The 26,207-nt window shown below is 48.6% G+C and overlaps 1 protein-coding gene across 4 annotated transcripts in view; it reads left to right on the top strand.

Moving 5' to 3' along the window:
• Positions 1-26,207, top strand: part of Flt3 (fms related receptor tyrosine kinase 3) — a 128,455-nt gene that overhangs the window by 94,054 nt on the left and 8,194 nt on the right. For all 4 annotated transcript variants that reach the window (XM_052754529.1, XM_052754528.1, XM_052754527.1 and 1 more), the window contains 11 exons: positions 9,067-9,170; positions 10,055-10,163; positions 10,577-10,755; positions 11,997-12,103; positions 12,189-12,321; positions 12,756-12,860; positions 17,222-17,332; positions 18,516-18,669; positions 19,916-19,995; positions 20,671-20,798; positions 25,553-25,675. In XM_052754529.1, coding sequence (XP_052610489.1) covers positions 9,067-9,170; positions 10,055-10,163; positions 10,577-10,755; positions 11,997-12,103; positions 12,189-12,321; positions 12,756-12,860; positions 17,222-17,332; positions 18,516-18,669; positions 19,916-19,995; positions 20,671-20,798; positions 25,553-25,675 — 1,333 coding nt within the window. The remainder of the gene's footprint in view (positions 1-9,066; positions 9,171-10,054; positions 10,164-10,576; positions 10,756-11,996; positions 12,104-12,188; positions 12,322-12,755; positions 12,861-17,221; positions 17,333-18,515; positions 18,670-19,915; positions 19,996-20,670; positions 20,799-25,552; positions 25,676-26,207) is intronic.

The following is a 26,207-nucleotide window of genomic DNA, read 5'->3' as shown; positions in this document are numbered from 1 at the left end:
CTCTGTGTGGCCCCCATATGCCAGCCCCAGGGTAACAGGGGCATGCTGCTGCACTGTCTTACATGGCACAGATCTGAACTCGGGTCCTCATGCTGTGCAGCAAGTGCTTTACCTACTGAGCTAAATCCCCAGCTCCGTATTTGGATTTTTAGAGTTGTCATGTAGGGATTACAGAGAGCTGCGTACCTTCTCTTATAAACCTATCCTAGTGTTCAAGGACTCAACCTGAGGTTAGCTGAGAATGCGGAGTTCCCACCAGCAGGGCACTCAGCATGCCTGCGTTGTGAACTGAACCATCCCTCTGTTGCAGAGCGCTGTCTGCACTATAGACCCTCTAGCCAGCATCCCTGGCCCGCACTCACTGGATACCAGCGGCACATCTACCTTCTCTCAGTTGTTACTGACCAAAAATATCTCCAGATGTTCCATGGCAGAATAAAAACCACCCTTGACTGAGGGTCCCATCTATTCTCATATGCCCTTTTGTTTCTTCCTTTGCTTGTTTTGAGACAGGGTCTCTCTGAGTAGTCCTGGCTGTCCAGGCACTTGCCATGTAGACCAAGCTGGCCTTGAACTTACCATGATTGGCTCTAATAAACTCTTATCCAGCACTTGAATTCCAGAAGCAGCAGATAGGGAGGGAGCCACCCGATGACGATGTTCAGGATGGTTGGGTTGCAGGTCCCTCTGCACCCGTGTGATCTAACCGCCTTAGAGACTGCCCTTGCATGCCGGGACATTTGGGAACCTGACTCGGGTAAAGGAGGAGTTAAATTTGGTTTAACAAATGTCCCTTTAGGTAGTGGTGGCACACGCCTTTAATCCTATAGCATTCCAGAGGCAGAGGCAGTCGATCTCTGTGAGTTCCAGGCCAGCCTAGGCTACACCTTGAGTTCCAGGCTATCCTGGACTACACATTGAAGTGTCCCATGAGTGGGTAAGGTGCTGCCACTTTCCTTTGCCCCCAGAGGACACATATTGTCACTGTGTGACATGGAGATGCACAGCAGAACCTCTCGAGGTGTCACAGAGCTGTGTCTGCCATGCAGTCAGGGGCCACTGCACTGGGCTGGGTAGCCACATTGTATCCGGGGCTCCCATCTGCAAGCTTGAGCCCCAGGATCTTTCCATCCCAGCTTGAGCAATCCTGTGACCCTCTCGTTTCTGTCAACTGGGAGCAGCTCTGAGTTTATAATCCCCGTAAAGATGGCTGCACGTCATCTCTCTAGCTCTGTGCCCAGTGCCTCCTTCAGGAAATGGGTGCGAACCAGGAAGTGGACTCGTCATCGCTCCTGGACATCGCTTCTAGGAGAAAGCTGAATCCTTGGTGTTTCCCATGAACCACACATGACACCAAGCGCTGAGTGTGTGTTTCTTTGAAGGTTCCCAGAGAATACAACCTGTGCCAGGTGTAACGGGGCACGGGAGCCTGTTGGTGAAACAGACAACACTCTCTGAAGTGCTGAGAGAGCTGAACTCGGTTCTCAGCGTCCCACGACTCTTCTCTCTGCTGTAGGCTCTGGGTTGAGGTGGGAGGTAGCACAAGTTCTGTTTAACTTTTGACGATAAAAGGTTCCAAATTTACTGATAAGCTGAAGGAGCCTCATCCTTAACTCCCCGCTAGATGCAGCAGTTTGCGCAAGCTGAGTTGGGACGGTAAAGTATCGAGATTGTGTTTTGAGAGCTGAGTTGAGTGGCAGAGCAGCCGGAGGGTAGGCTTTTTTTTTTTTTTTTTCTTTTTTAATCTGTGCCGGATTCCTGCAGAAGCTTCAGTGTGGTCGTGGTGTACGCCAGAAGTCTCTCAGCTTTCCCACATCACAGCTTCATTTCTGCAATTTACTTCCTCAAATCTCACCCTAAGCTTTACTGGGGCCTGCCTTCCCGTGCTCGCGTTTGGTTTCCAGCTGCCGTGGTGCCCCTTTGCTTCTGAAAAAAAGAGTGAGGAATGCTCGCCCCTTACTTTGAGTAATTGTTTAGACTTACTAATAACCACCAAGTCCACCTTAGCGTCATAGTAGGACAAGCAGGAGCTTGTGGTAACTTTTCCCCAGAGGTATTTCATTCTGTCCTCCGTGTGCCTCAGTTCTGTCCTCACCAAGGCTCTCACTGAGTGTTTCCAAAGTGATGCAAGGGCATCTCTCACGTGTTCACAGTCTGGATGACCTGCTAGGGGCCTGCTCAGAACAAGAGCAGGGACATGGAAGCCTCTGGACAGGACCTGTGGCAGAGCTGACGTTACTCTTTACTGGATGGGGTTTGGGGGTAGGGAGACACCAATGCATACAGGAAGGGAGGGAAGGGTATTTGGCTCTAGAGCAATACCATGAGACCCAACTAAGCAACATCTCCCTTTATTCATCTGTGTGTAACGGGCCCTGGCTCCTTCTTTTCCTTGGCTACACAGTGAGACCCTGTCTGAAATGTATGGAATAAGTATCTTTAACTTAATAGTTGTACTGTTGCATCTTAGTTATAATTTTAATAGCTATATAGTGTTATAGATTTTAAAAGTTGAAACAGAATCTCATGGTGTAGCACTGGCTAGCCTGGAACTTATTATGTAGACCAGGCTGGCCTCAAACTCACAGAGCTCCACCTGCCTCTGCCTCCCGAGTGCTAACATTAGAGGTGTGTGCCACCAGGACTGGCCCTAGATATAACATTCTTTATGGGTCATAGGCTGATCCCAGAGCCCTTGGGCCAAACTTGGCCTTTCTCAGCTCCTCCCTCTGGGGACTAAATACAAGGCAGTAGAAAGTGACTTGTGGCGGGAGGTCCCCCTCTTCCTGATTGTAATGACATTACATTGTCTTAGTCTCCAAGATATGTCACTGTGAACTCAAATTTCCTGAAGCCAAAATAGAAATAAAGAAAGGGAAAAAAATGGGGAAGAAATGACGCTCTGAGCCTCCTGATCCGCTGATGGCCACGCAGATTGTTGCTGGGGTCATAAGGGTGGGAGGAAGCCAGATACGGTGGCACAGGCCTATCCCCCGGGAACACTGGAGGCTGAAGGCGCAAAGAGATCGAGTCTGGGGCCTGTCAAGGCAAGAGAAAGCGGTAAAGCCATCTGGAGATTTGATTCTGTGTCCCACTAAGTTATGTGATGGATTTCCTACCTGGATATTGTTGAAGAGAAAATACCACAGGGGCTTTCTCTATGTCAAGCACAAAGGACAGGCAAGAAGACTCTTCGTGCAGCCTTGCTCTTTGTTCTGCACAGTGCAAAATGGTTGTGTGTAGTCGGATTTTTTCTTTGGGTTGCTATCTCACAAAAAAAAAAAAATGACACAGAGACATACATTAATAATGAAAGCTCGGCCTATAGCTTAGGCTTGTTTCTGGCTAGCTCTTATAACTTAAATTAACCCATTTCGGTTCCTCTACGTGTTGTCACGTGACTCGTGGCTTTTACCTCTCCTCCCGCATGTCTTTCATCCTGTTTTTGTTTGGCTGGTAACTCCCTTTCTTCTTCCCAGTGTTCTCTCTGCCCTGAAAAGCCCGCCTAGCTATTGATCAGTCAGCTTTTTCATTAAACCATTCAGAGGGACACATCTTCACAGTGTACAAAAGGAGTATTCCACAACAGTTGTGTGGTTATTAGCTTCTCCACCAAACCGAGCAGAACTTTTGGGAGTGGCCCCTGGCTAGCCGTGTCAGTCAGTCGGTCCCTCTCCTCCTCTCCACTCCTCTCCATCCCTCTCTCTGTCTCCTCCCTGCCTCCCTCTGTTTGACACAAGCAAGGCTCACTATGTGACCCACATGAGCCTTAAACTCTTTTTTTTTAAAGATTTATGTATTATGTGTTATGATTTATGTGTTAGTGTTTGCCTGAACGTGTGTGTGTGCACACACCTGGGACCCATGGAGGCCAGAAGAGGGCATTGGATCCCCTGGCAGCGTCACAGGTAGCTGAGAGTTGTGGTGTGGGTTCTGGGAATTGAACCTGGGTCTTCTGAAAGACCAGCCCATGGAGTCCTGTCTCCAGCCTTTGACCTTGAACTCTTTTTTTAATTATGAATTTTTTTTTTAATTTTTTTACTCTCTTTTATTTATTATGTATACAGTATTCTGCCTGCATGTATCCCTGCAGGCCCAAAGAGGGAACCAGACCTCATTACAGATGGTTTTCAGCCACCATGTGGTTGCTGGGAATTGAACTCAGGACCTTTGGAAGAACAGCCAGTGCTCTTAACCTCTGAGCCATCTCTCCAGCCCGACCTTGAACTCTTAATCCTCCCATTTCTGCCTCCTGAGCAGCACCGAGACTACAGGTGTGCGCCGGTGCCCTCAGCTGATGCCTGGGTTGTTTTTGTTTGTTTGAACTCTTTTCTCTCTTCCTTTTCAAGGCCTTTGGCCATTGCCCAGAGAGAATCACATTTTCTGCTTTGGTGGCTCATGTCTGTCTTCGAGTTCTGTAGCCTGGGAATTGCTGCAGTTTGCCCCACCCCCACCACACCCCCACAGCCGGCCTTTGCCTTTTCTCTTTTTCTTTTTTTTTTGGGGGGGGGGGCGGTTTCGAGACAAGGTTTCTCTGTGTAGCTTTGGTGCCTGTCCTGGATCTCGCTCTGTAGACCAGGCTGGCCTCGAACTCACAGAGATCCGCCTGGCTCTGCCTCCCGAGTGCTGGGATTAAAGGCGTGCGCTACTGCCGCCGCCTTTTCTCACATTCTTTCTGTCACTGTACTTCACCAGCATTTCTTCCTTGTCCTGAAGTAGGCCCAGGTAAGAATGGGGGCTGCGGGAGTAGCTCAGACAGCAGCGTGTTTGCCTGACTTCCACAAAGCCCTGGGTTCAGTCTCTGGTTTCACAAAGCCAGACGTGGTGGTGTACTCAGAAGGTAGAAGGCAGGAGTCCAAAGCCATCCTTTAGCAGGTTCAAGGTCAGTCTAGACGCCAGAGACTCTCTTTCAAAAAAGAAGTGGAGACAGAGTTGTGCAAGGATCTCTCTGAGTTCCAAGCTAGTCAGGGCTACAGTGAGACCCTGCCTCCTCCCATAACCACACCCCCTCAAGAAAAAGACGGGGGGTGGGGGGGAAGAGCTGGAGAAAAGTGTATACAATTCGCAGCCTTTAATTGCTGAGAGCATTTTCGTTTATTTTTGGTGGTCCTGGGGACTGAACTCGGGGCAGTGCCCATGTCAACCAAGCATTCTAGCATGCGCCTCGCCTGCAGCCCAACTGCTGGAAACGACTCCCATCTCACTAGACACGGCCAGGAGCATCCGACTAGGAGTTAAGGGCACTCAGAATGCTGGCACCGCATCAACCCTGGCTCAAGGCTCCGGCTCTCCCGGTGTATCGTGGGGACATCTGGGACTCTGCTGTTGCCTTTTGCATATGCACACCAGCGCCTGCAATTTTGTTTCCTTTGGCGCCCCTCTGGTCTGCTCTTTCCCATTCTCCCTCCGTAGGAACATTCCCTGAAACCTCCAGTGTGAACTTTTATGTCTCTTGTGGGAGAACTTGCCACGCTCTAACTTACCTGCACTGTTTCCCCATTCCTTCATGTACTTCAGAGACAGTGTCGCCCCATGGACCTCAGCCCAGCCTCATACCTACAATCTTCCCGCCTCAGCCTCCCTCCCGAGTGCTGAGATGAAGGTGTGCCTCACCATGCCCACATCCCATAATTGCTTCTTTATCTGTCTGCTTCTAACTTCCAATTGTAAGTTCCGGGATAACAGAAACACTTTTTTATTTTTTCCGAATTTGCTGCTGGAGACTTGATTCTTCCCACAGAACCAGGTCTCCATTGGTAGCTGAATGAACGCATGGGTTCTCAGACTGTGACTATCGCCTCCAGACTTCCCGCCCATACACTTCTCCCAGGACCATCGGGCACATCTAAAACGTGCTGTGGATATTGTGCTCGGGCACCCACAGTATCTCCTTCCAGTTTTCACCTCTCTGAATAATTAGGCTGCTTTTCAAGGGTCCTCATCAGTGGACTCCATTCTACCCCATCAGCCCTCTTTCCCCAGACATCCCAGCACCTCCCTCTGCTTCGGTCAGGAGGCCCCCACTTCCATGGCCCCAGGACCTCCTGCCTTCAGAATTGTGGTTGCTTTTCCTTGCGTCTCTTCCTTCTTTTTTACCCTCGGAGCTTAGCCGACTCCAGTCCTGCCTCTGTGAAGTTCACAGAACTTTCTATGCCGACCTCTGCCTTCTTTGGGCAGCTACACATCTTTAATGTAATGCTTTAACTGTTCCACGTACGTTTTATGGCCGGCCCACTTGGTCTACAGTCTTTTTGAAGAGGGGAGAATAGCTGGGCCCTTACATGTTGAAGGCTTGTCCGCTAGAGTGCGGCTTGGAGCTGATAAAGAGCCTTGATTGGTGAGGCCCTGTGGGAAGTCTGTGGATGGTTGGGTGCCCCTCTTGGAGGGGGGGGATGCCCCCCACTCCCTATCTTTGGCTTCCTCCCTACATCTTGTGCTCTCGCCATGTTGTGCCCCCTCACCAGCCCCAGAGCAACAAGGACAACCAGCTGCGGATTGAAGTCTTCGAACCCGTGCACCCCAATCAGCGTGTTCTCTGTGCGCTGATTTACCTCAGCTCTCTGTTGTGTTGACAGAAGCGAGGTCTGGATCCCGCATGGCGGGCTTCAGGATGGCATCCGTGCCAGCTGCTGCCTACCTTTCTTTCACTCAGAGTAAAATTTTTACATTTTAGCAATTTGTTTATTGTGTGTGTGTGTGTGTGTGTGTGTGTGTGTGTGTGTGTGTGTGTCTGCATGCATTGCATGGAGGTCAGAGGACAACCCTGGGAGTCAGTTCTCTCCTTCCACCTCGTGCATTCCAGAGATGAAATTCCGCTTATCAGTCTTGGTGACAAGAGTCCCTGCTGAGCCATCTTCTCAGTGCGCCTGCCTGCTGTGGAACAGTCTTTTTTTGTACGATATGAATATGTATTACTCTCATTGGTTAATGAAGAGCTGACGTGCCAGTAGCTAGGCAGGATTTTCAGACCAGAAGGAATGCTGAGAAGAAGGAGGGCCGAGATCCAGACACGAAAGGAGAAACATATTAAGTTCATAGATGAGGTACACAAGCCTCCGGGTGGCACACAGGTGAATAGCAATGGGTTAGTTTAAGTTGTAAGAGCTGGCTGGAGACCAGCATAATGGGTTGCAACTCAGGGACAAAGGTGTCCTGACTGATCGCTATACTCAGGCTATATCTGGAGTTGGAGTGCGGAGGGGGATGGTCTCCCGCAGGATATAGCAATCCTGCTCCTCTCCTGGAGAGCCGCTACGGCTGAGCCTTGCTCAGGCCTCACTTAAGGGGGCTTCCTAGCAGAGCTCTGCAGCTTCTCCAGCCAAGACGTTGCTTCTTTTGCTTCACTCTGCTAAAGGGGAAACCCCTGCAGGAACGTAGCAGTCTCCTCCTGCCCCCGCGATAAGTTGTTACTTTTCTGCTCAGCCTTGCTCAGTCCCCTAAGGGACATCTCAGCAAGGTTCTTCTGTTCAGCTCTGCCTTGCTCAGCCCCGCCTAAGAGAATGCCTCTGCAAGGATTTTTCCGCTCAGTCCTGTAAGGGATGTCTTAGCAAGGTTCTTCTTCTCTGCACTGGTGAATGGAGATCTTCACATCCAAGACTCTTTTGAGAAAGAGATTTATTTGGGAAGCAGGAGAGTGGCGGCCTCTACCAGGGTGGGAAAGGACATTCCGCAACTGAACAGGCAAGGGGGGTTATGTAAGGTTTCTTAGGGGCAGAGTTTCTCTGAGGAGATTTTCTGTCCAGGGATTGGTTAGTTATTTCTGCTCAGGGATTGGTTAGTTTCATTGGGCAGGGGCAAAGATGGCCCTGATTTCAGAGCCAAACTGTGTTTCTTTCACTGGCCTCTCTTAGCTTTTTGGCTCTAATTCTAAGACTAGGGCATATTTCTTTCATTGGCTCTGATTCTAGGGATAAAGAGTGTTTCTTTGGTACTGGTTTCAGAGTCAGGGCATGTTTTTTTGGTTATGGGTTCAGGGATAAAGTGTTTCTTTCACTAGCTCAGGTCCCAGATCCAGGCTGTGTTTCTTTCACTGGTTCTGGGTTCCAGGGTCAGGGTGGGTTTCTTTAGCTGGCCCCTTTTCCCTACACCTAAGCTATTGGCCGAGCATTTATAGCGACTATTATGTCTCTGTGCATTTATTTTGGAGGCAGCGGGTCCTGACAAAAACGCTGCCTGTACCTGCCTACCTTCCTGTCCTGCTGTATTTGCATGCATCCCCCGCTTCTCGCACATCTTCAAGTAAGTTATAGTCTAATTAAATATTTTCTCAGGGGAAGAACACAGGGGAAGAGGACAAAGTAGAACAGAGATAACGACAATGTCTGAAAATGCCATAATGAAACCCATTAATTTGTACTTTTTATAACTTTAAACATAAATACAAAATTTTATTAAAATAAAATACACAAAAATATGACTCTTCTAACAACCTTATTTAAAAAATCAGTATTTCCTGAGCAAGTCTTTTTCCTTTTCTTTTGGTCTTTGTCACAGTGGGTGTGTGAAAGCATATTCCTTGCCTTCTCTAACTCTAGCCAGCATCCCTTAGGCCTCGTAAGCATGGTGGATAACCCACAATACGAAGTTGCTCATGTAAAAACATCTATTCACTGCGCATCCCGAGGAGGCGTTAGAGCCTGCCCAGTTCAGTTGAAGATCTGTGAACTCAAACTGGGAGTTTGAGCCTTCACTAATGCTGACTGCCATGTGTAAGTCAATGGTCCATCATTGGATCACTGATGATTGGTTGATCACCAGGGACTCGATCATTTCAGGAAGCAGGAAGTTCCCCGGTCCTCAGGGATTCATCTGTATGCTGGGAAGTCAAAGTGAAGTATGGTGAGCAGGACCAGGGACTTCCTGTCTCTCTGAGGATCCCCAGCCCTCTCGAGCCCTAACCCTTTCTGCGTTTGCATTTCTACAAAGTTCTCAGATGCTGTGTGTCCTCCAAGCACTTGGAGTCGAAAGGGTTAGAACACAGGCGCCTCTTCGTCTGGTGACTGTTCTTCACTGAAACCTCTCCTGGACGCACTGGACTAAGTCGGTCTTTCATGCTTTCTCAAACAGCATATCTAAATTTTGCGATCACAAGAACAAGCCAGGAGAGTACATTTTTCATGCAGAAAACGATGATGCTCAGTTCACCAAAATGTTCACGCTGAATATAAGAAGTAAGTTCAATCTCACTTTGTCTCTTTTTATTCCCTATTAATTTTTAACCAAGAAGACTCAAACACAGCTTAGAAGGGATGCTATCAAACTGGTTTTTTTTAAAAGAGAGATTTATTTATTTTTGTGTATGAGTGTTTTGCCTGCATGAGTATCTCCGCCTCACATGCATGCAGTACCCACAAAGGCCAGAAGAGGGAGTCCGATCCCCTGGAACTAAAGTTACAAATGGTTGTGAGTCACCATGTGGGTCCTGGGAACTGAACCCAGGTCCTCTAGAAGAGCAGCCAGTGCTCTTAACCATCTCCCCAGCCCCGGAAACTGCTTTTGTAAGCTACATTCTCCTTGTATGTTGACTTTAGTTACATATGTCCCTTTTTATATTTATTCCCAGAGCTAAGACATGTTCTGTCTCCTCTGTGCCTGTCCTCTTGGGTTGTGACTTTATTGGCTTGGTACTTTGAAAGGAACACAAAGAAAAGTCTGTAGAGTCCACCTGCTCTTTATTTGTTTCAGTGGATTTGCATTTTGGTCTATGCAAAAGTAAGAAAAAGACAATCTATTTCATGAGGTTTTGTTTCATTGTTTCGTTTTGCAGGTGTTTTGAAGCTAGGTGTTGTGTTGTAGTGTGTAGGTAGATGGAGGGTTCTGTACCTCAGCTCCCTCTAGAGGGTGAGCCCGAAGAGGTGTTGCCTCTACCAGTCAGGAAGATTATACGACAGAGGAGAGAGGGACCAAGCACAGTTTTGAGACATCATAAATGAGGGGCTTCCCCAGGGGCACACCGCCTGGAGTAAGCAGGCAGCCTGAACTGAAGCCAGCCAGCCGGGAGCTGTTTCTGAAACGCCTCATCTCCCATGAGCTCATTGCGCGTTGCTTTCTGCAGAGAAGCCTCAAGTGCTGGCGAAGGCCACAGCCAGCCAGGCATCCTGCTCCTCTGATGGATACCCGTTACCCTCTTGGACCTGGAAGATGTGTTCGGACAAGTCTCTCAAGTAATGAGGAGCTTGACGTCTCTTGAAATGGAAGAGCCAAGCTGGACATGGTGGCGCACGCCCGTAATCCCAGCACTCGGGAGGCTGAGGCAGGAGGATCTTAGAGTTTGAGGCTAGCCTAGGGTACATAGTGAGGCCCTATTCCAAAAAACAAGAAGGAAGGAGGGGGAAGGGGGGAGGGGAAGGGAGAAATAAGAGGAAGAAGGAGAATGAGAAGAATGAGGAGGAGGAGGAAGATTCCCTGACCTTTTGGCATGAATACAGCTTACGGTAGAAATGCATGTCTGACTTCACTGTCACTCCCTATGGCCACAGCTTGTTTCTTGGGGGGAACCATTGGTAGAAACTCTGACTTCCCATCTTACCATGACCCTGCCCACCTAACTTCCCTTCCCACCATTTTTTTTTTCCAGCTGCACCGAGGAAATCCCAGAAGGAGTTTGGAATAAAAAGGCTAACAGAAAAGTGTTTGGACAGTGGGTGTCGAGCAGTACCCTAAATATGAGTCAGGCCGGAAGAGGGTTTCTAGTCAAGTGCTGTGCGTACAATTCCATGGGCACGTCTTGTGAGACCATTCTTCTAAACTCACCAGGTAGGCAGCCACTAGCTGTTGTGGTCGACACACCCTCTCCTCAGAAATCCCCCGCGAGAAGCCGGCCACCGTGGCTGGCTTTTCCTGGGGAGTTTTTACGAGACAACGAAGTCCTGAGTGTGAGATCTTTTTTGAGTCAGGCAGGAATCCCCAGACAGACTGCCCCGTTTGACTTCTCAGGACTCCGTTCTCCTTAGGTATTATGACTCCCAGGACTGTGGAGTCCTGTGAGCTCCTGGTGTGGGGAATAGCTACCCAAGGCAAGGCGGGCTTAGTGATCTGGAATCTCTGTCCTTTTCAGTGTTGTTAATTCCCTTATTTACTTTCAACCTGCCGATCCTCATCTTGGGGTTGTTTTTAGAGTCTTCCTAAAATTGCACTGGTCATTTAGAGTTATCATATAATATTGATTAATTCAAACCAGGAGTGGTGGACACAGCCCACCTCACCTTCCAGGGGCAGAAGCAAGAGGACCCCAAGTTCAGGCCCAATCATAGTGACCCTGCCTCAGAAAAATGCAAAACAAAGCAGGCAAATAAGCCAAAGCTCTGGCTGTGGAGAGATGTTAGGCTCAGCAGTTAAGGGCACTTGCTGCTCTTGTGGAGGACCAGGGTTCAGTTCCCAACAGCCATTTAGCAGCTCACAACCACCAGTAACTCCAGTTCCAGGGGATCTGACATCCTCTTCTGGCCTCTGAGGGCACCAGACATGCACATAGTACACAGACACACATGCAGGCAGATACTCATATATGTGACGAATCTGGGTAACACATACATAGACTTCTTTTTGTCTGCCAGCCTTAGTGGAAGGCTTAAATGGCTACCATTCTTATGAGCTAATGGTCCTACTTAAAAAATGGGTTCAGGCTGGGCAGCGGTGGCGCACGCCTTTAATCCCAGCACTCGGGAGGCAGAGGCAGGCGGATCTCTGTGAGTTCGAGGCCAGCCTGGTCTACAGAGCGAGATCCAGGACAGGCACCAAGACTATATAGAGAAACCCTGTCTTGGAAAAAAAAAAAATGGGTTCAGAATTGTTTCTTATTTTCTGGAAAGGGAACTTACTGTGCATAGAAATGGTGCTTGGTTTTCCGTGGGGCGCCCAGGACACACAGATGCCCATAAGGGCTGAGGGTGGTGGTTACTTGAACAGGATGTGAGAAAGTCTAAATGGAGAGGCGGACTACTTATAACTGCAAACAGGCATTTTAGCTCCCTGCCCGGCTTCTGCTTGCCTTGCAGGCCCCTTCCCTTTCATCCAAGACAACATCTCCTTCTACGCGACGATTGGCCTTTGCCTTCCCTTCATCCTCGTCTTAACTGTGCTGATCTGTCACAAGTACAAAAAGGTAAGAGCGCAGTGAAGGCTCCTTCCCGGCCGGCTTGGCTCTGCCGCCCTGCCGACTGCCGCTGACTCCCTGTTCATCTCTGAAGCAACTTAGGTATGAAAGCCAGCTGCAGATGGTCCAGGTGACCGGGCCCCTGGATAACGAGTACTTCTACATTGACTTCAGGGACTACCAGTATGACCTCAAGTGGGAGTTTCCAAGAGAAAACTTAGAGTTTGGTAAGGACTGACTGTTCAGAGCTTCTGTGGCATTTCTCTTCCTTGTGAAATCTTTTTTTTTTTTTTTTTTTTTTTTCAGACAGGGTTTCTCTGTGTAGCTCTGGCTGTCCTGGAACTCGCTCTGTAGACCAGGCTGGCCTTGAACTCACAGAGATCCTCCTGCCTCCCCAGTGCTGGGGTGAAAGGCGTGTGCCACCACCACCTGGCATCCTTGCAAATTTTTCTTCTTTTTTTAAAATTTATTTTATGTGCATTGGTGTGAAGGTGTCAGATCCCCTGGAACAGGAATCACAGACAGTTGTGAGCTGCCATGTGGGTTCTGGGAATTGAACCCAGGTCCTCTGGAAGAGCAGCCAGTGCTCTTAACCACTGAGCTGTCTCTCCAGCCCTGCCTTGCAAAATCTTTTTAACACGTGCTTACCCCATCTTTTCAGGGAAAGTCCTGGGGTCCGGTGCTTTCGGGAGAGTGATGAATGCGACAGCCTATGGGATTAGTAAAACGGGAGTCTCAATCCAGGTGGCGGTGAAAATGTTGAAAGGTACAGTGCAAAAGGGGGGGTCATCTCAGCAAAATCACTCAGAGGTGGGGTGCAGCCGCCTCTGCTCCCTCTGTTCTCGCCCATTATTCTAATGGTTCCTGTTTGCCGAGCGCTAAGGTTAATACGGAGCAAGCAGCAGGTAGGGTCCTGAGTGAAGAGTACAAGCCGTGAAGGCAAATCTCACTTCCTCTTCTCTCTTTGCGCAGTTCTTATTGGCTGCTGTGTTACGGTTTGACACAGATTCTGGGGAGGAGAACAAACCCGGGACTTCTCACTTCCCTCTCTGCTCTGTCTACTCCCATCTGGCATCCACCCTCAGACAAGGGCATCCTCTCCTGATTTTTAACCCAGTGCTAAGGGTTGAATCCAGAGCTTTTTGCCTGCTAGGCAAGCCCTCTACCTCAGAGATACATCCCCAGCTCTTCATTCTGTAAGGCCCTGCCTTGCCATATAGCTCAGGCTGGCCTTGAACTCACAGCTCTAGCTTTTATTTCAGGAATGCTGGGATTACAGGTGTCTGACCTCATTCCAGGCCAGCCCACTCTTTTGCTAAGGTGGTCTCTGTAAGAGTAAAGGGAGCTTCACACACACACACACAGAGTCACTGAGGGAAGTCACAGCATGTAGACTGATAGGAAAAACGGCAGACAGAAAATTGTGGAACAGAAATCTCACACAGTCTGAGCCTCCAAAGCCAAAGCCAGGTTACTGAGCTTCTATTCATCCTAAGTTATAGAAAGGAACAGAAGCTTGTATTGTTGGAAGAGAGGAAGGCGTGTGTGTGTGTGTGTGTGTGTGTGTGTGTGTGTGTGTGTGTGTGTGTGTGTGGTCTGTCTGTCCTATCGTATAATAAAGTCTCTTAGGTGACTTTTGTAGTCTTTCTGGGTAGGGTGTCCTAGGCGTAGAGACTTTTGATCTCATCTTTCCAAGATTTCATGGCGATTGCATACATTTCTCCTGGAAAGAGAATTTCTCACAGCACATAAAGGAACTTCAGAAGGTCCATCTTTGTGCTTTGAGCTGGAAGAAGGTTAAGAGACAAGAGTTGGAGGAGAGTGGCGTGAAAGGGTAGGGGGACCTCAAGGCTGCTGCTTTAGTCCAAAGCTACCATGCTTTGTTTGAGGCTTGGGGTACTGTTTTCAGAGCTTCTGCACCCCAGGCAGCTAAACCTGTGATCAGTTCAGTCTTCGCGTTCCTAGAGTCACAGCATGTAAGACGCTGCTGCATGTCCTTCCGTCTCCGAACACGTCACTGTTGTCTTCCGCACCCTGGGCGTCCTCTACATCCCTGCCTGCATCTCAGCCCTTTGCTGCAGCTTCTTCCATTCAGTCATTTTGTTGTTGTTTTCTATTGTGAAACCACCATACACACACACACACACACACACACACACACACACACATATATATATATATCTTGGTTTAGGATACATACATTTTCTATAGCTCAAGTGCAGGACGTGAAAAGGAATGGATTCCCTCCTGTATCTGCAAGGTACAAAACCCTGAAGCAATAGCAGATCATTATCACTTGTTAAATCTGGGTAATACGTAGCTTTCTCTTACATTGTTTTCCTTCATGAGCGCATCTTCGGTCCACAAAATAAAGGGTGTCATTGTGGCGTTTTGTTTTTTTTTTCTTCAGAGCTGAGGACTGAACCCAGGGCCTTGCACTTGCTAGGCAAGTGCTCTACCGCTGAGCTAAATCCCCAACCCCGGCATTTTCGTACATATATCTAAAACATACCCTGGTCCTGTTCACCACTTCCCATCGCCCTCTCTTATCAGTCTCTTCCTCCGACTGGTCCATTTCCTCTTCCCGAATGGCTGCCTTCTACTTCTGTGCCTTTTCCTTTTTTATCTAGATTCTACACGTGAGAGAGGACACTCGGTCTTTGTCTTTCTGAGCTTGGCTTTTTTACTTAACGTGACAGTCTCTGGTTCCATCCATCTTCTTCCAGATGGCGTAATCCTGTTCTTCACAGCTGAATAACCCGTCCTGTGGACCACATTTCCGTTGTCCGTTCCCCTGCTGCAGGGTCCTAGGCTGGTTACGTAGCATGGCTATCGTAGTAGTGCCGACATCAGCTTCCTGTGTGCAGTTCCTCTTCCCTCCATGCACTCCACACACTCTCCGTGGGCTGCCCTCTAGAACACAGCTTCATCTGCTGTATCAAGAGCTCTCATAACCATGTCCCTTCTAAGCCTTGGCTTCATGGGCCCAGATACTCGTATCTCAGTGTTACTCATCCATGCTGAAGTCCCCCAACCCTGGACCCCATCTCTACTCCAACCTAGTGATTACTGTGTCACTTCAGTGAGACTGCGTTCCACACAGTGAGTGAAATGAGGAAGCAGGTACTCGTCACTGGTCCTCTTCCACCTTTCCCCAGCAGGTTTCCTGCCTCCATGGTGATCCAGTTCTGTCTGTCCTGGCCACCAATGGTAGCTTCCAAAGCAGGCACCCAGCATCTTCTGCTGGGGACTGTGTGCCGAGGTGCTGCGTGGCTGTCATGGAGAACAGATCACACCATCTTCCTGCATGGCATTACCCTTGGCTTTCTTTTGTTCTTTTTTTTTTTTCTTTTGTTTGTTTTTTGAGACAAGGTTTCTCCGAGTAGCCCTGGCTGTCCTGGAACTCGCTCTGTAGACCAGGCTGGCCTCAAACTCAGAGATCCACCTGCCTCTGCCTCCTGAGTGTTAGGATTAAAGGTGTGCGCCATTACCGCCCGGCTGCCCAGTAGCTTTCTATTGCTCTGAAAATGGTTCCCACAACCTTGTGCAGTTCAGCCCCGGCTCAGCCTTTCCACCTCTCCTTCTCAGCACGCCTCCTTTCGGTTCCGCACAGTGCCAGGCTTCTTCCCCACCCACAGTCTTCGCACAGGTGACCTCTTCCACCTGCTCTTCCCCTTTCGCTTTAGGAATCCGCTCATCTTTCAGATGTCAGCTTAGAGATCACTTCCTTAGGGAAGCCTCCTCTCACGCCATTGACAAGAGTCCCTGGAGGCTATGGATGTAGCTATGTAGGAGAACACATACTCGGCGTGCTTGAAGCCCTGAGTTTAATGCTACCATTAAAAAAAGGAATCAAGTTTTCTGCAGTAAGTCATAAGAGCACCATATAGACCTCTCTCAGAATTCCAGACTCTAGCACAGCTCTGCAGTTCACATCTCCCCTGCTGTATCAGCCCAAAGCCTCCTGAAAGTGGCATATGGTGTTTCCCGTGCTGTTCCGTCTTAATACTGTGTGTTCTGCTGCTTCAGCCTGCAGTGTGGTCTTTTATGCCCAGTCCCACTGCGGGAGACTCACTTGGCTTCCCCCAGGGTCCAGTGGACCCCTGTCCCTGCCTCTTCAGGCTGTTCAGTGTCCCCCTGGTGGAACCCCACAGCACTTACTGTACGTCCTTTACCTTGTGTGGCCATCCCCCAGTTTCTTTGGGAAGTTGGTTCCACTGTCCCCTTGGCAGATACCAGAATCCCAGATGATCAGGTGCCTTCTGTGAAACGGCAGTGTTGGCGTAGAACCAAGAGTACATGGAGCCTGGAGCAGAGATTCCAAGGAAAGATGCTACCTTTGTCCCTGGGGCTTCAAAGCCCACGGGGCAGGGGTGCCCCCAGCAGCTACACTGGCCTCAGCGACAGGTGCACTGGAACACCCTTGTGCTCACTTCCTGGCCAGGTCGTGAGTACAGTTCACCACACTGTTTGGGTCCGTCCCCTGGAGAGACTGCATTGGCTAAAAAGCACGTGCATTGTCTTTTCTGACTTCCCATCAGACATATTTACAAATGGAAGTTTCTAGGCCTGAGGACCAGCTACATGTTAGAGACAACTATACTTCTGAAGCTCCTCCTGCCCTTCCTGTCAGCCACGTAACCACCTGGCAGCTTCTTCCACTAGGAAAATCGTGTTGTCTGCCTGGTTTGAGAGATGGGGTGGGCATGGGGTGTTATTATTGTTGGTCCGGGGAAAAATCTAGAAGTCTATATTCTTGCTGGACATGAAAGTGCATACTTTGACCCCAGGAGGTAGAAGTAGGCAACTCTCAGTAGATTAGGCATTGAGGCCAACCTAATCTACATGGTGAGTTCGAGGCTAGCCAGGGCTAATACTGAGACCCTGTCTCAAGGGAGGTCTAAGGAAAGGATATATTCGTATAGTCAACATTTATAACTCCTGCCTTTGAATTCTGTCTGAAAACAGAGGACATTATTATCAAAAGTCGTGTATCATTTCTGGGTCAGTTTTTCTCTTTCAGTTTTGAATTTATGTAAGTTGTGATCTGAACTGGGGAAATTTTTGATTTATAAAACAACACACAGGTACTGGAGGTCAACACTGTTTCTGCTCCCCCATTAACAGAAAAAGCGGACAGCTGTGAGAAGGAGGCGCTCATGTCGGAGCTCAAAATGATGACTCAGCTGGGTCACCATGACAACATCGTGAATCTGCTGGGGGCGTGCACGCTGTCAGGTAATGTCTGCAGATAGAACGTCCTTCCTTCCTTCCTTCCTTCCTTCCTTCCTTCCTTCCTTCCTTCCTTCCTTCCTTCCTTCTTTTGACAGGGTTTCTCTGTGTAACTGCCCTGGCTGGCCTAGAACTAGCCCTATAGACCAGGCTGGCCTCGAACTCGGAGATCCACCTGCTGGGATTAAAGGTGTGTCCCACCACTGCCCAGGCTTTGCTTCCCATTTTCGCTCTTTCCTCAGTCCCAGGTCAAGTGGAGTTAGACGTTGGCCAGTCCGTAGAGCACATGGCCCTCTTTTTTACCTACTCAATCTATCACAGAATTCTAACCTCCTGAAAAACAGCCTCCACCCTACACATTCACGTGGTGGTATCTGAGCTGTGAGGACGGACTAAATGCAGTGGTGAAATTAGTTTCGGAGCTCACCACACACGCCCATTGGAGATGGTGAGGTCCTATGTTCAGAGCCCAAGAGAAAGGCTATAAGACACAGATGTTTGAATTGACTGAGATTGAATGTAAAATTTAAGATTCGGCTCATGGGGCTGGAGAGAGGTTAAGACCACTGGCTGCTCTTCCAGAGGTCCTGAGTTCAATTCCCAGCAACCACATGGTGGCTCACAACCATCTGTAATGAGTTTTGTTGCTCTCTTCTGGCCTGCAGGCAGAACACTCTATACATAATTAATAAATAAAAATTTTTTTAAAAAAAGATACAGCTCGGGCTGGAGAGATGGCTCAGAGGTTAAGAGCACCGACTGCTCTTCCAGAGGTCCTGAGTTCAATTCCCAGCACCCACATGATGGCTCACAACCATCTGTAATGAGATCTGGCGCCCTCTTCTGTATAAATGATAAATAAATAAATCTTTAAAAAAAAAAGATACAGCTCATAAAAAGTAATTTCTGGGCCCAGTGTAGTAGCCCATGCCTTTAATCCCAACACTCGGGAGGCAGAAGCAGGCGATTCTCTGTGAGTTCCAGGCCAGCCCGGTCTACAGAGCGAGTTCTAGGTCAGCCAGGGCTACACAGAGTAACCCTGTCTTGAAAACAAAACAAAACAAACCAACGAAAAAGTGCTTTCCAGAAGGGGAGCGCTGAAAAGCCATAGGCTCTGTTGTGCTAGACTCCTTCTGAAAGAACAACCTGTGACTTTAATTTACCTGTAACTAAAACTGTACTGTTGCAGGGCCAGTCTACTTGATTTTTGAGTACTGTTGCTATGGCGACCTCCTCAACTATCTGAGAAGTAAAAGAGAAAAGTTTCACAGGACATGGACAGAGATCTTTAAGGAGCACAATTTCAGTTTTTACCCCACTTTCCAGTCACATTCAAATTCCAGGTAAGAGACACGTGGGCCTTTATGACTCTACACTCGGGGACAGACATACAAGCACTGGCAGATGCTGTGTCCTCAGGCCATCATTTGTCTGTGCTGTGGACTTCAGTCCCATGATCTCTTGTTTTGCTTAGTAAAGTTTCAGTTACCTACCGGAAACCACGCTCCAAAAATATGACAGAAAAAGTCCAGAGAAAAACAATCCTTAAGTTTGAAGTAACTTTACAAACAATTATTATCAACGTTGCTCTCTATTATTATCACTGGTTATTACTGCTCACCTGTTACTATGCCCGACTTATTTGTTTATTTGTATTTTATATATTACCTGTGTGTGGGGGGGGTTGTAGTGCTGGGGGTCAAACTCAGGGCACAATGCATGCTCAACACATCCTCCACCACTGAGTCTCATCCCCAGCCAGCCGTGCACGCTCTGAACAGAGAAACTACCCTAACACCGATGTGGGTGACCAATAATTAGCTCCTTTGCCTCATTTTGGTCACTGGGGTATTAAATAACCTGGCAGTTTATTTGGAATATCCATGTACTGGAAGCATTAAGCCATTTTCCAACAGTAAATTATAGCTTGGGATGGACTCAGAGGTTGGGAAATACTGAGTCGTGGCCCGTTTGGTGCAAACATCTGTCTGATGTGCTTGGAAAGAGGATCTGTGTGGCTCTTTGTTTATTCCACAGAGGAAGGAAGCATGCTTTACAGAAACCAGCTTAAAAAGAGGGTGCTGAGCTGGGGTGCGCCTTTGTAGCTGAGCCTTTGTAGCCAAGCAAGCACATGCCCAGCATGCACCAGGCTCTGGTTGCATTGCAGCACAGCAGAAACCCAAAGATCAAACATGTTCACGTAAAAAGATAGCAAAGCACTTCATTGATAAGCTCTGTACTGTATGAACTTAGGGAAAATGATTTGGCACCAGCCGGAACCGGCTCCTTCCTTTTTGTCAACCTCAGGACATAGCAAATCGTTTGTCGCCCCGATTTCTGTTTTAAGTACCCAGCTTACGGTGCAACAGTGACTGAATGACCTTTCTTATCCAGGTTGGGCCTGTGAACCCCAGCACACAGATGCTCTTAATGTACACAGGGTCCCGTTGACAAGCTGGCAGTATGCTTTCCATTTAAAAGCCCATTTGTAACTGGAATCCATTCCTCTGATGAATTGTGCTTTTTCTAATAAAATACCTGCTCAGAGGAACAATGTAAATAATGAAGAAACAAATTTATTTTTAATAGTATGCCTGGTTCACGAGAAGTTCAGATACATCCGGCCTTGGATGTCTCAGGGTTCAACGGGAATTCACTTCATTCTGAAGGTAATAATTTCTTGTCATTGGTAGCACTTTGAAATGGATCTAAGAGTTCCATACAGCTTCTTAAAAGCCTTTTTAAAATTACAGTGTGTGTGTGTGTGTGTGTGTGTGTGTGTGTGTGTGTGCGCGCACTCTGAGATGGAGCTTCCACCTGAACACTTGGATCATCTTTATTTTTTAATTAATTAATTTATGTATATGAGTGCTCTGTCTGCATGTATGTCTTTATGCCAGAAGAGGGCATCAGACCCCACTATAGATGGTCGTGAGCCACCATGTGGTTGCTGGGAATTGAACTCAGGACCTCTGGAAGAGCAGCTGGTGCTCCTAACCACTGAGCCACCTCTCCAGCCCCCTCGGGGTCACCTCTTGTGTAAGGATTGAAGCAGAGGCAATTCCATCCTCACACCCAGGAACCTGGCCTTCTGGGGAGGGTTGGCAGTTCCTTTTGATTTCCGAATGTCAATTAATCCCTCCTCTTTGTATTAAGGACCTTTTGTGTGGGTGACACCATAGGATTTGGTCTGTTGAGCCAGAGCAGGAGGGCAGATCAAGCTAAAGGCCTCTTAGAAATGTCTGCACACCTCCACACCGCCTGCCTCCTTAGCTACGTCCTGGAGAGGCCTGAGAAGGCGGGCCTAGTGTTGGGGAGAAGTGAAGAGTGGATCTGTTTTACAGATGAGATTGCATATGAGAACCAGAAGAGGCTGGAAGAAGAAGAAGATTTGAATGTGCTGACATTTGAAGACCTTCTTTGCTTTGCGTATCAAGTGGCCAAAGGCATGGAATTCCTGGAGTTCAAGTCGGTAAGTGCCTTTTAACAGAAAACGAGCAGGAAGTGTAAAAAGAGAATTTAAAGAGAAGGGTGTGTGTGCATGCAGCTGTGGAAAAGAGATGTGCTCGCATTTGCTTCTTATTCATTTTAACATCCCTCCCTTAAGCTGGGCGGTGGTGGCAGTGCTTGCCTTTAATCCCAGCACTCGGGAGGCAGAGGCAGGCGGATCTCTGTGAGTTCAAGGCCAGCCTGGTCTACAGAGCGAGATCCAGGACAGGCTCCAAAGCTACACAGAGAAACTCTGTCTCAAAACCATCACCACCACCACCATCACCACCATCACCACCATCTCCACCTCCACCATCACCTCCACCTCCACCACCACCACCTCCCAAAAAGGAAAGAAATATCCCTCCCTTAATGTCTGTCCTCCTGCCCCTGACACTGTCTCATCTACAATGGAGTCTCTGCAGCACAAGGGCCCAGGACCCCTTAGTAGAGCCAAAATCCTGTGGAATGTCTAGGAAGTTCACAGCAAGTCCCTGAGAAGCCCCAGGGGAAGAACCATGGTGCCGCCATCCCCGCTGACACAGGAATTCAGGATGTGCCCTGTACAGAGTGTCTGCATTCAGGGCGTGAATGGAGGCCCAACGTTGGCTAGTTCTGCCTCCCAACCAGCGAACAACCTGGTTGTGTGTAGCTTGGGCTAGCCTCTGCACTGCAGAACGTTTCTCTTCACGGCCGCTAGTCCCCTGTTCATGAGAAGCGCACCTTGATCTCCCAGGGTTACTTTGTGCTGCTGGTTGCCCCCTGCCGGTCCCTGCCATTGCACACTGTGAGTCATCAAAGCCATTCTCTGGGCTGTCTCTTGCATCACTGGCTCCCTTGAAGCGACACAGGGGGTTTCTCCGCCACACCAAAGCCTCAGGTCTTTACGTCTGCTGCAGTAAAGTGGTAATAAACAAATTAGCAGGTGAAAAAACATACAAAGTTATTACACCTGTGTGTGTGCTACACAAAATATCAGAAAGCAAAGAAGGGCGAGGTTGTTGTATCTTACAGAGTTTCTCCGTAGTGATAGAGGTGTGTATTTCAGAGGGATAGTATATTAATTAGGGTTCTCTAAAGGAACAGAGCTGGTAGAAAAATCACACACACACACACACACACACACTCACGCACACATATATATGTATGTGTATAGGGATTTATTGGAATGACTTCCAGGCAGTGGTCTCAGAGGTCCAACAGTGGCCGTCCCCCAGTGGAAAGGACAAGAATCTGGTAGTTGTTCAGTGCAGAAGACTAGATGTCTCAGCAGTCCCAGTCTGGTACAGGAGTCCCAGGGAAGCCGTGATGTTAGTCTCAGTGCTCTCTTCTATGTGTGTTGGATCCTGAAGAAATCGATTCTAAAACCAGCGAAGGAATACCTCAGCAGCAGGACAGATGAACCTGTCAGCAAGAGTGAGGGCAAGCAGGCGAAAAGCAGGAGTTCCTTCTTCAAATCCTTTATGTGGGACTGCCACCAGAGGGTGTGGCCCAGATGTTAGGCGGGTCTTCTGACCTCAGATAATCCAATCAAGAAGGTCTCTCGCCGGGGCGGTGGTGGCGCACGCCTTTAATCCCAGCACTCGGGAGGCAGAGCCAGGCGGATCTCTGTGAGTTCGAGGCCAGCCTGGGCTACCAAGTGAGTCCCAGGAAAGGCGCAAAGCTGCACAGAGAAACCCTGTCTCGAAAAACCAAAAAAAAAAAAAAAAAAAAAAAAGAAGGTCTCTCACAGACTGGACCAGCTGCCTGGGTGTTAGTTGATTCCAGATGTGGTCAAGTTGACAACCACCATTGAGCCATCTCAGGGAGTGAAGGATTTTATGGAAATGAACAGCCTGAAGAAGAAACAGTGGGCTGAAGGTGTAGCTTGCTGGTCGAGCACTTGTATAGAATGGCAGAGACCATGAGTTCAACCCTCAGCACTGCAAAAAATAAGAAGACTAAATGAAATGACGAAGGACAGATGATGGTCTGGGACAAAGGCCCTCTGGGCTCTGGGCGTGGTGTTTGATTTCCAGGCTTCTTGGTGGGGTGAACTTGAGTCTTCTGGCTAATGGTATTTCAATAAGAATTTGAGGCCATTTGTTTGCCTCTGGCAGATCAGTCTTCAGGAGGATAATGAGCTGCAGAGAAACCCCTTCTTATCCCCCTGCTCCCCCCGCCCCCCGCCGTGTCTGCTGCTCCCAGATGCCTAAGTTCAGATAACCAGCATTCTGGGGCTCTGGATTTGGAAGTGATGTTCTCTGGACCCCCGCCATTCCTTTCTCTTTCAACCCCCCCCCTTTCGTCTTTAGATTTCTTATTCTCACCCCTTCTTGTCCTGTGTTTCTCTCTGACTTTGGAAAGATGTTCTCAACTCTATTTTCTTCCATGAAAAACTCACTGCCTCAGCAGGGTTTCTCCTCAGCAGGGTTTCTCCTCAGCAGGGTTTCTCCTCAGCAGGGTTTCTCCTCAGCAGGGTTTCTCACGGCACATACCTGATGAGTGCTCCTTCTTCACTGCTGTTGGGATTCTCCTTTCCTGGCGCTCCCTGCCCACTTTATTGATAGTTCACCTCCACATGGACAGTAGTGCTTTATAAAGATGTGGAGAGCATCTGCCTTGGCCGCCTGTCCCAGTTTGCTACCTGTAAAGCTAACACAGTCCTCTCCTTCCATGATCCTACTTGAGACTTTCAACTTGAAGATGGTGTAAGAACCATATGTTCAATGGGACCAGTACTTGGAATTTTGGATTTATGCTTTCCCGGGCCTAGTGTGTGCAGTCCACTCCTTTCTCATGATGCTAGGCAGTGGCAGAGACTGTGGCCAGCCCTTGTGACCATGAAGGGAATCAGTAGTACCCCATGCTGCTGAGCTACAATGGCCGGTGGTACATTTTCCACCTGTTCTCTATTTTCAGTGGACCTGGGGAAGGGGCAACCCAAAAGCAGGTTGAAGAGAATCTGTATTTGTCAAGGGCACCGGCTTCCTGTCTTTTTACTCCTAGGCATGTTCTAACATGATCCTTTGAAGAATGTCCAATTTTTAGACCCATTTGTCTTCACTGCGGGACTTCACCTCTGAGTCCTGACCAGCATTGTGTCCTTCCTGCTCCGTGACTCCATCACACATATGCTGACACTGTGTTGGAGCAGAGTTGCAGTGAGGAGGTGACTTCTGGTCCCATAGATTTTATGTTAATAGAGGAAAGACAAGCAGACATACAAATCAGATCTGTGTCCTGTGGTAAATTTTGTCACTGAACTAATGTGGAACATGAATGACAGATCTGGCCAGTGAGGGACAGGGAAGAAAAGGCTTCAGGTGAGAGTTCCTGCAGAAGCTGGGGCAAGTTTTGAACAAAGAAAAACAGCAGGGCACATGGGATGTTTAGGGAGTGTGGGTCTGGAGGGAGCCATTTGGATAAAGGCAGTCACTTAGATCTGCAGAAGGTCGTGGTGGGGATAGCCCAGGGAAGGAGATGGCCCACATGCCTATCTGAAGTACAGAAGAAGTCTTTGGTGATAACTGAAACTTGAGTGGTGTCCGTTGCATCCCTAGGGTTAGTGGAAGTGCCTCGATGGAGGACATGGAGGCCTGGAAGAGAGTGGACTAAAGAGCTGTGGTGGAGAAAGAATGAGGGACAGGAGAGGGAGCAGGAAAGCTTCAGATGGAACTCAGGGGGAAGGACAGAAGGAAGTCCAGGCTGGGCAGGCACCTTGCTGGCCATCAGGGCCTTTCCCAGAGCAGCTATGGACAAGATGGACAGGGTAGGTAGCCAGGAAGGCATGTTGGGGAAAGGGGCAGACTGCAAGGATCTGCCACATGAAACAAACAAACAAACAAACAAATCGGTCTTGGAGAAGGTGAGCAGGAGGGGTGCCAGCACAGGCATTTTCATTTGTGTGATTTTGTCCTTTCAAAGGTTGAAGGGAGCACACTGGTCCCCTGTGGGTGCCATGCTCTCTCCAGCTTCTTCTTTCAAAGAGTTCATTCCCCTTCAGGGACCTGTAGTTCTATTTTCACAAACCTACCTGCAACTTGCCCCCCCCCCGCCCCCGCGTGCGTGTGTGGTGTGTGTGTGTGTGTGTGTGTGTGTGTGTGTGTGTGTGTGTGTGTGAACATGAGTGCATGCATGCCATGGTGTATGTATAGAAGTCAGAGGACAACTTTGGGAGTTGATTCTCTCCTTTCACTGTGGGATCCAGGGATCTAACTCAGGTCATCAAGTTCATGTGGCAAATGCTTTTTCCCACTGAGCCCCCCAAACTAATTTCTTCTGAGTACTTTATTTGATATTAGTGTGTTCATTTGCTTATTTAGAGACAGGACCTTTCTGTGTAGCCCAGGCTGGCCTCAAACTTGGAAATCCTCCTGCCTCAGCCTCCCAATGCTAGCATTGCATCATGAGGCCTGTCAGGTATTACACAGTTTTCTTCTTAAAGCCATATCTTTATCCAGAAGAGACTCAGGTCTTCACGCTCACGCACCGGAAGACAGCTGCTAGAAGCTTCTTTGGGGCTCACTGAAGGCATCTTTGGGTACTGCTTTTGCTTACGGCTCCAAGGATGCCCTGTTGAGACTCAAAGGACTGAGGTTGAGGTAATTGAGGAATCGGCCACTGTGTTCTTGGGGTGTGTGCCAGTCACGGCCCACCCACTGTCCCCTATAACTAGTGTGAACCTGAAACTTGAGGAGACCTCACTCTCTGAAAGTGTAAGTCCCAGCCATGGTCATTCTGGCTTCTTTCTTCTAGTGTGTCCACAGAGACCTGGCGGCCAGGAACGTGCTGGTCACCCACGGGAAGGTGGTGAAGATCTGTGACTTCGGACTGGCCCGGGACATCCTGAGCGACTCCAGCTACGTCGTCAGGGGCAACGTGAGCCGTTTGCTTTTTGGCATGCATGCAGGAAACACCTGCCCTCACTGCAATGAGTTCTTGATTTATGGCAACACAGAAAAGAGCCTCCCAGCGCTTTGCTGATTTAGGCTGCACAGGCTGTTCTGCGCTTAACGAAAGTTGAGCAACAGAGCCACACGTCTCTTCCTGGGCTGGCTACTCAGAATAGATCCACTCTGGCTTGGCTCGTGGTCTTCATGTTAAAAAAACAACAACAACCAAAAATGCCCTTACCAGGACCTATTTCAGTTTCCTTAGCTATAAAGTGGCTGTTGAGTTATGTTTCCGATCGTGAGAGAAGCTAACATGTACAACAGGCTTTTTTTTTTCCCTAGAGCAGGAACACACAGATATTAACTATAAAATGTAAAGGCACTGTAGTTAACTATTAATATAATAATTAATAATAGTTATGGAAGGAAGGAAGGAAGGAAGGAAGGAAGGAAGGAAGGAAGGAAGGAAGGAAACCAGAGAGATGGCTCAGTGGTTAGGAGCACATACTGCTCTTCCA

This window comes from Peromyscus californicus, unplaced genomic scaffold (genome assembly GCF_007827085.1).
Source record: "Peromyscus californicus insignis strain IS unplaced genomic scaffold, ASM782708v3 Scaffold_2__1_contigs__length_46816999, whole genome shotgun sequence".
Taxonomy (NCBI): domain Eukaryota; kingdom Metazoa; phylum Chordata; class Mammalia; order Rodentia; family Cricetidae; genus Peromyscus; species Peromyscus californicus.
Note: the sequence above shows the minus strand (reverse complement) of the source record. Positions and strands in the feature narration are given on the sequence as shown.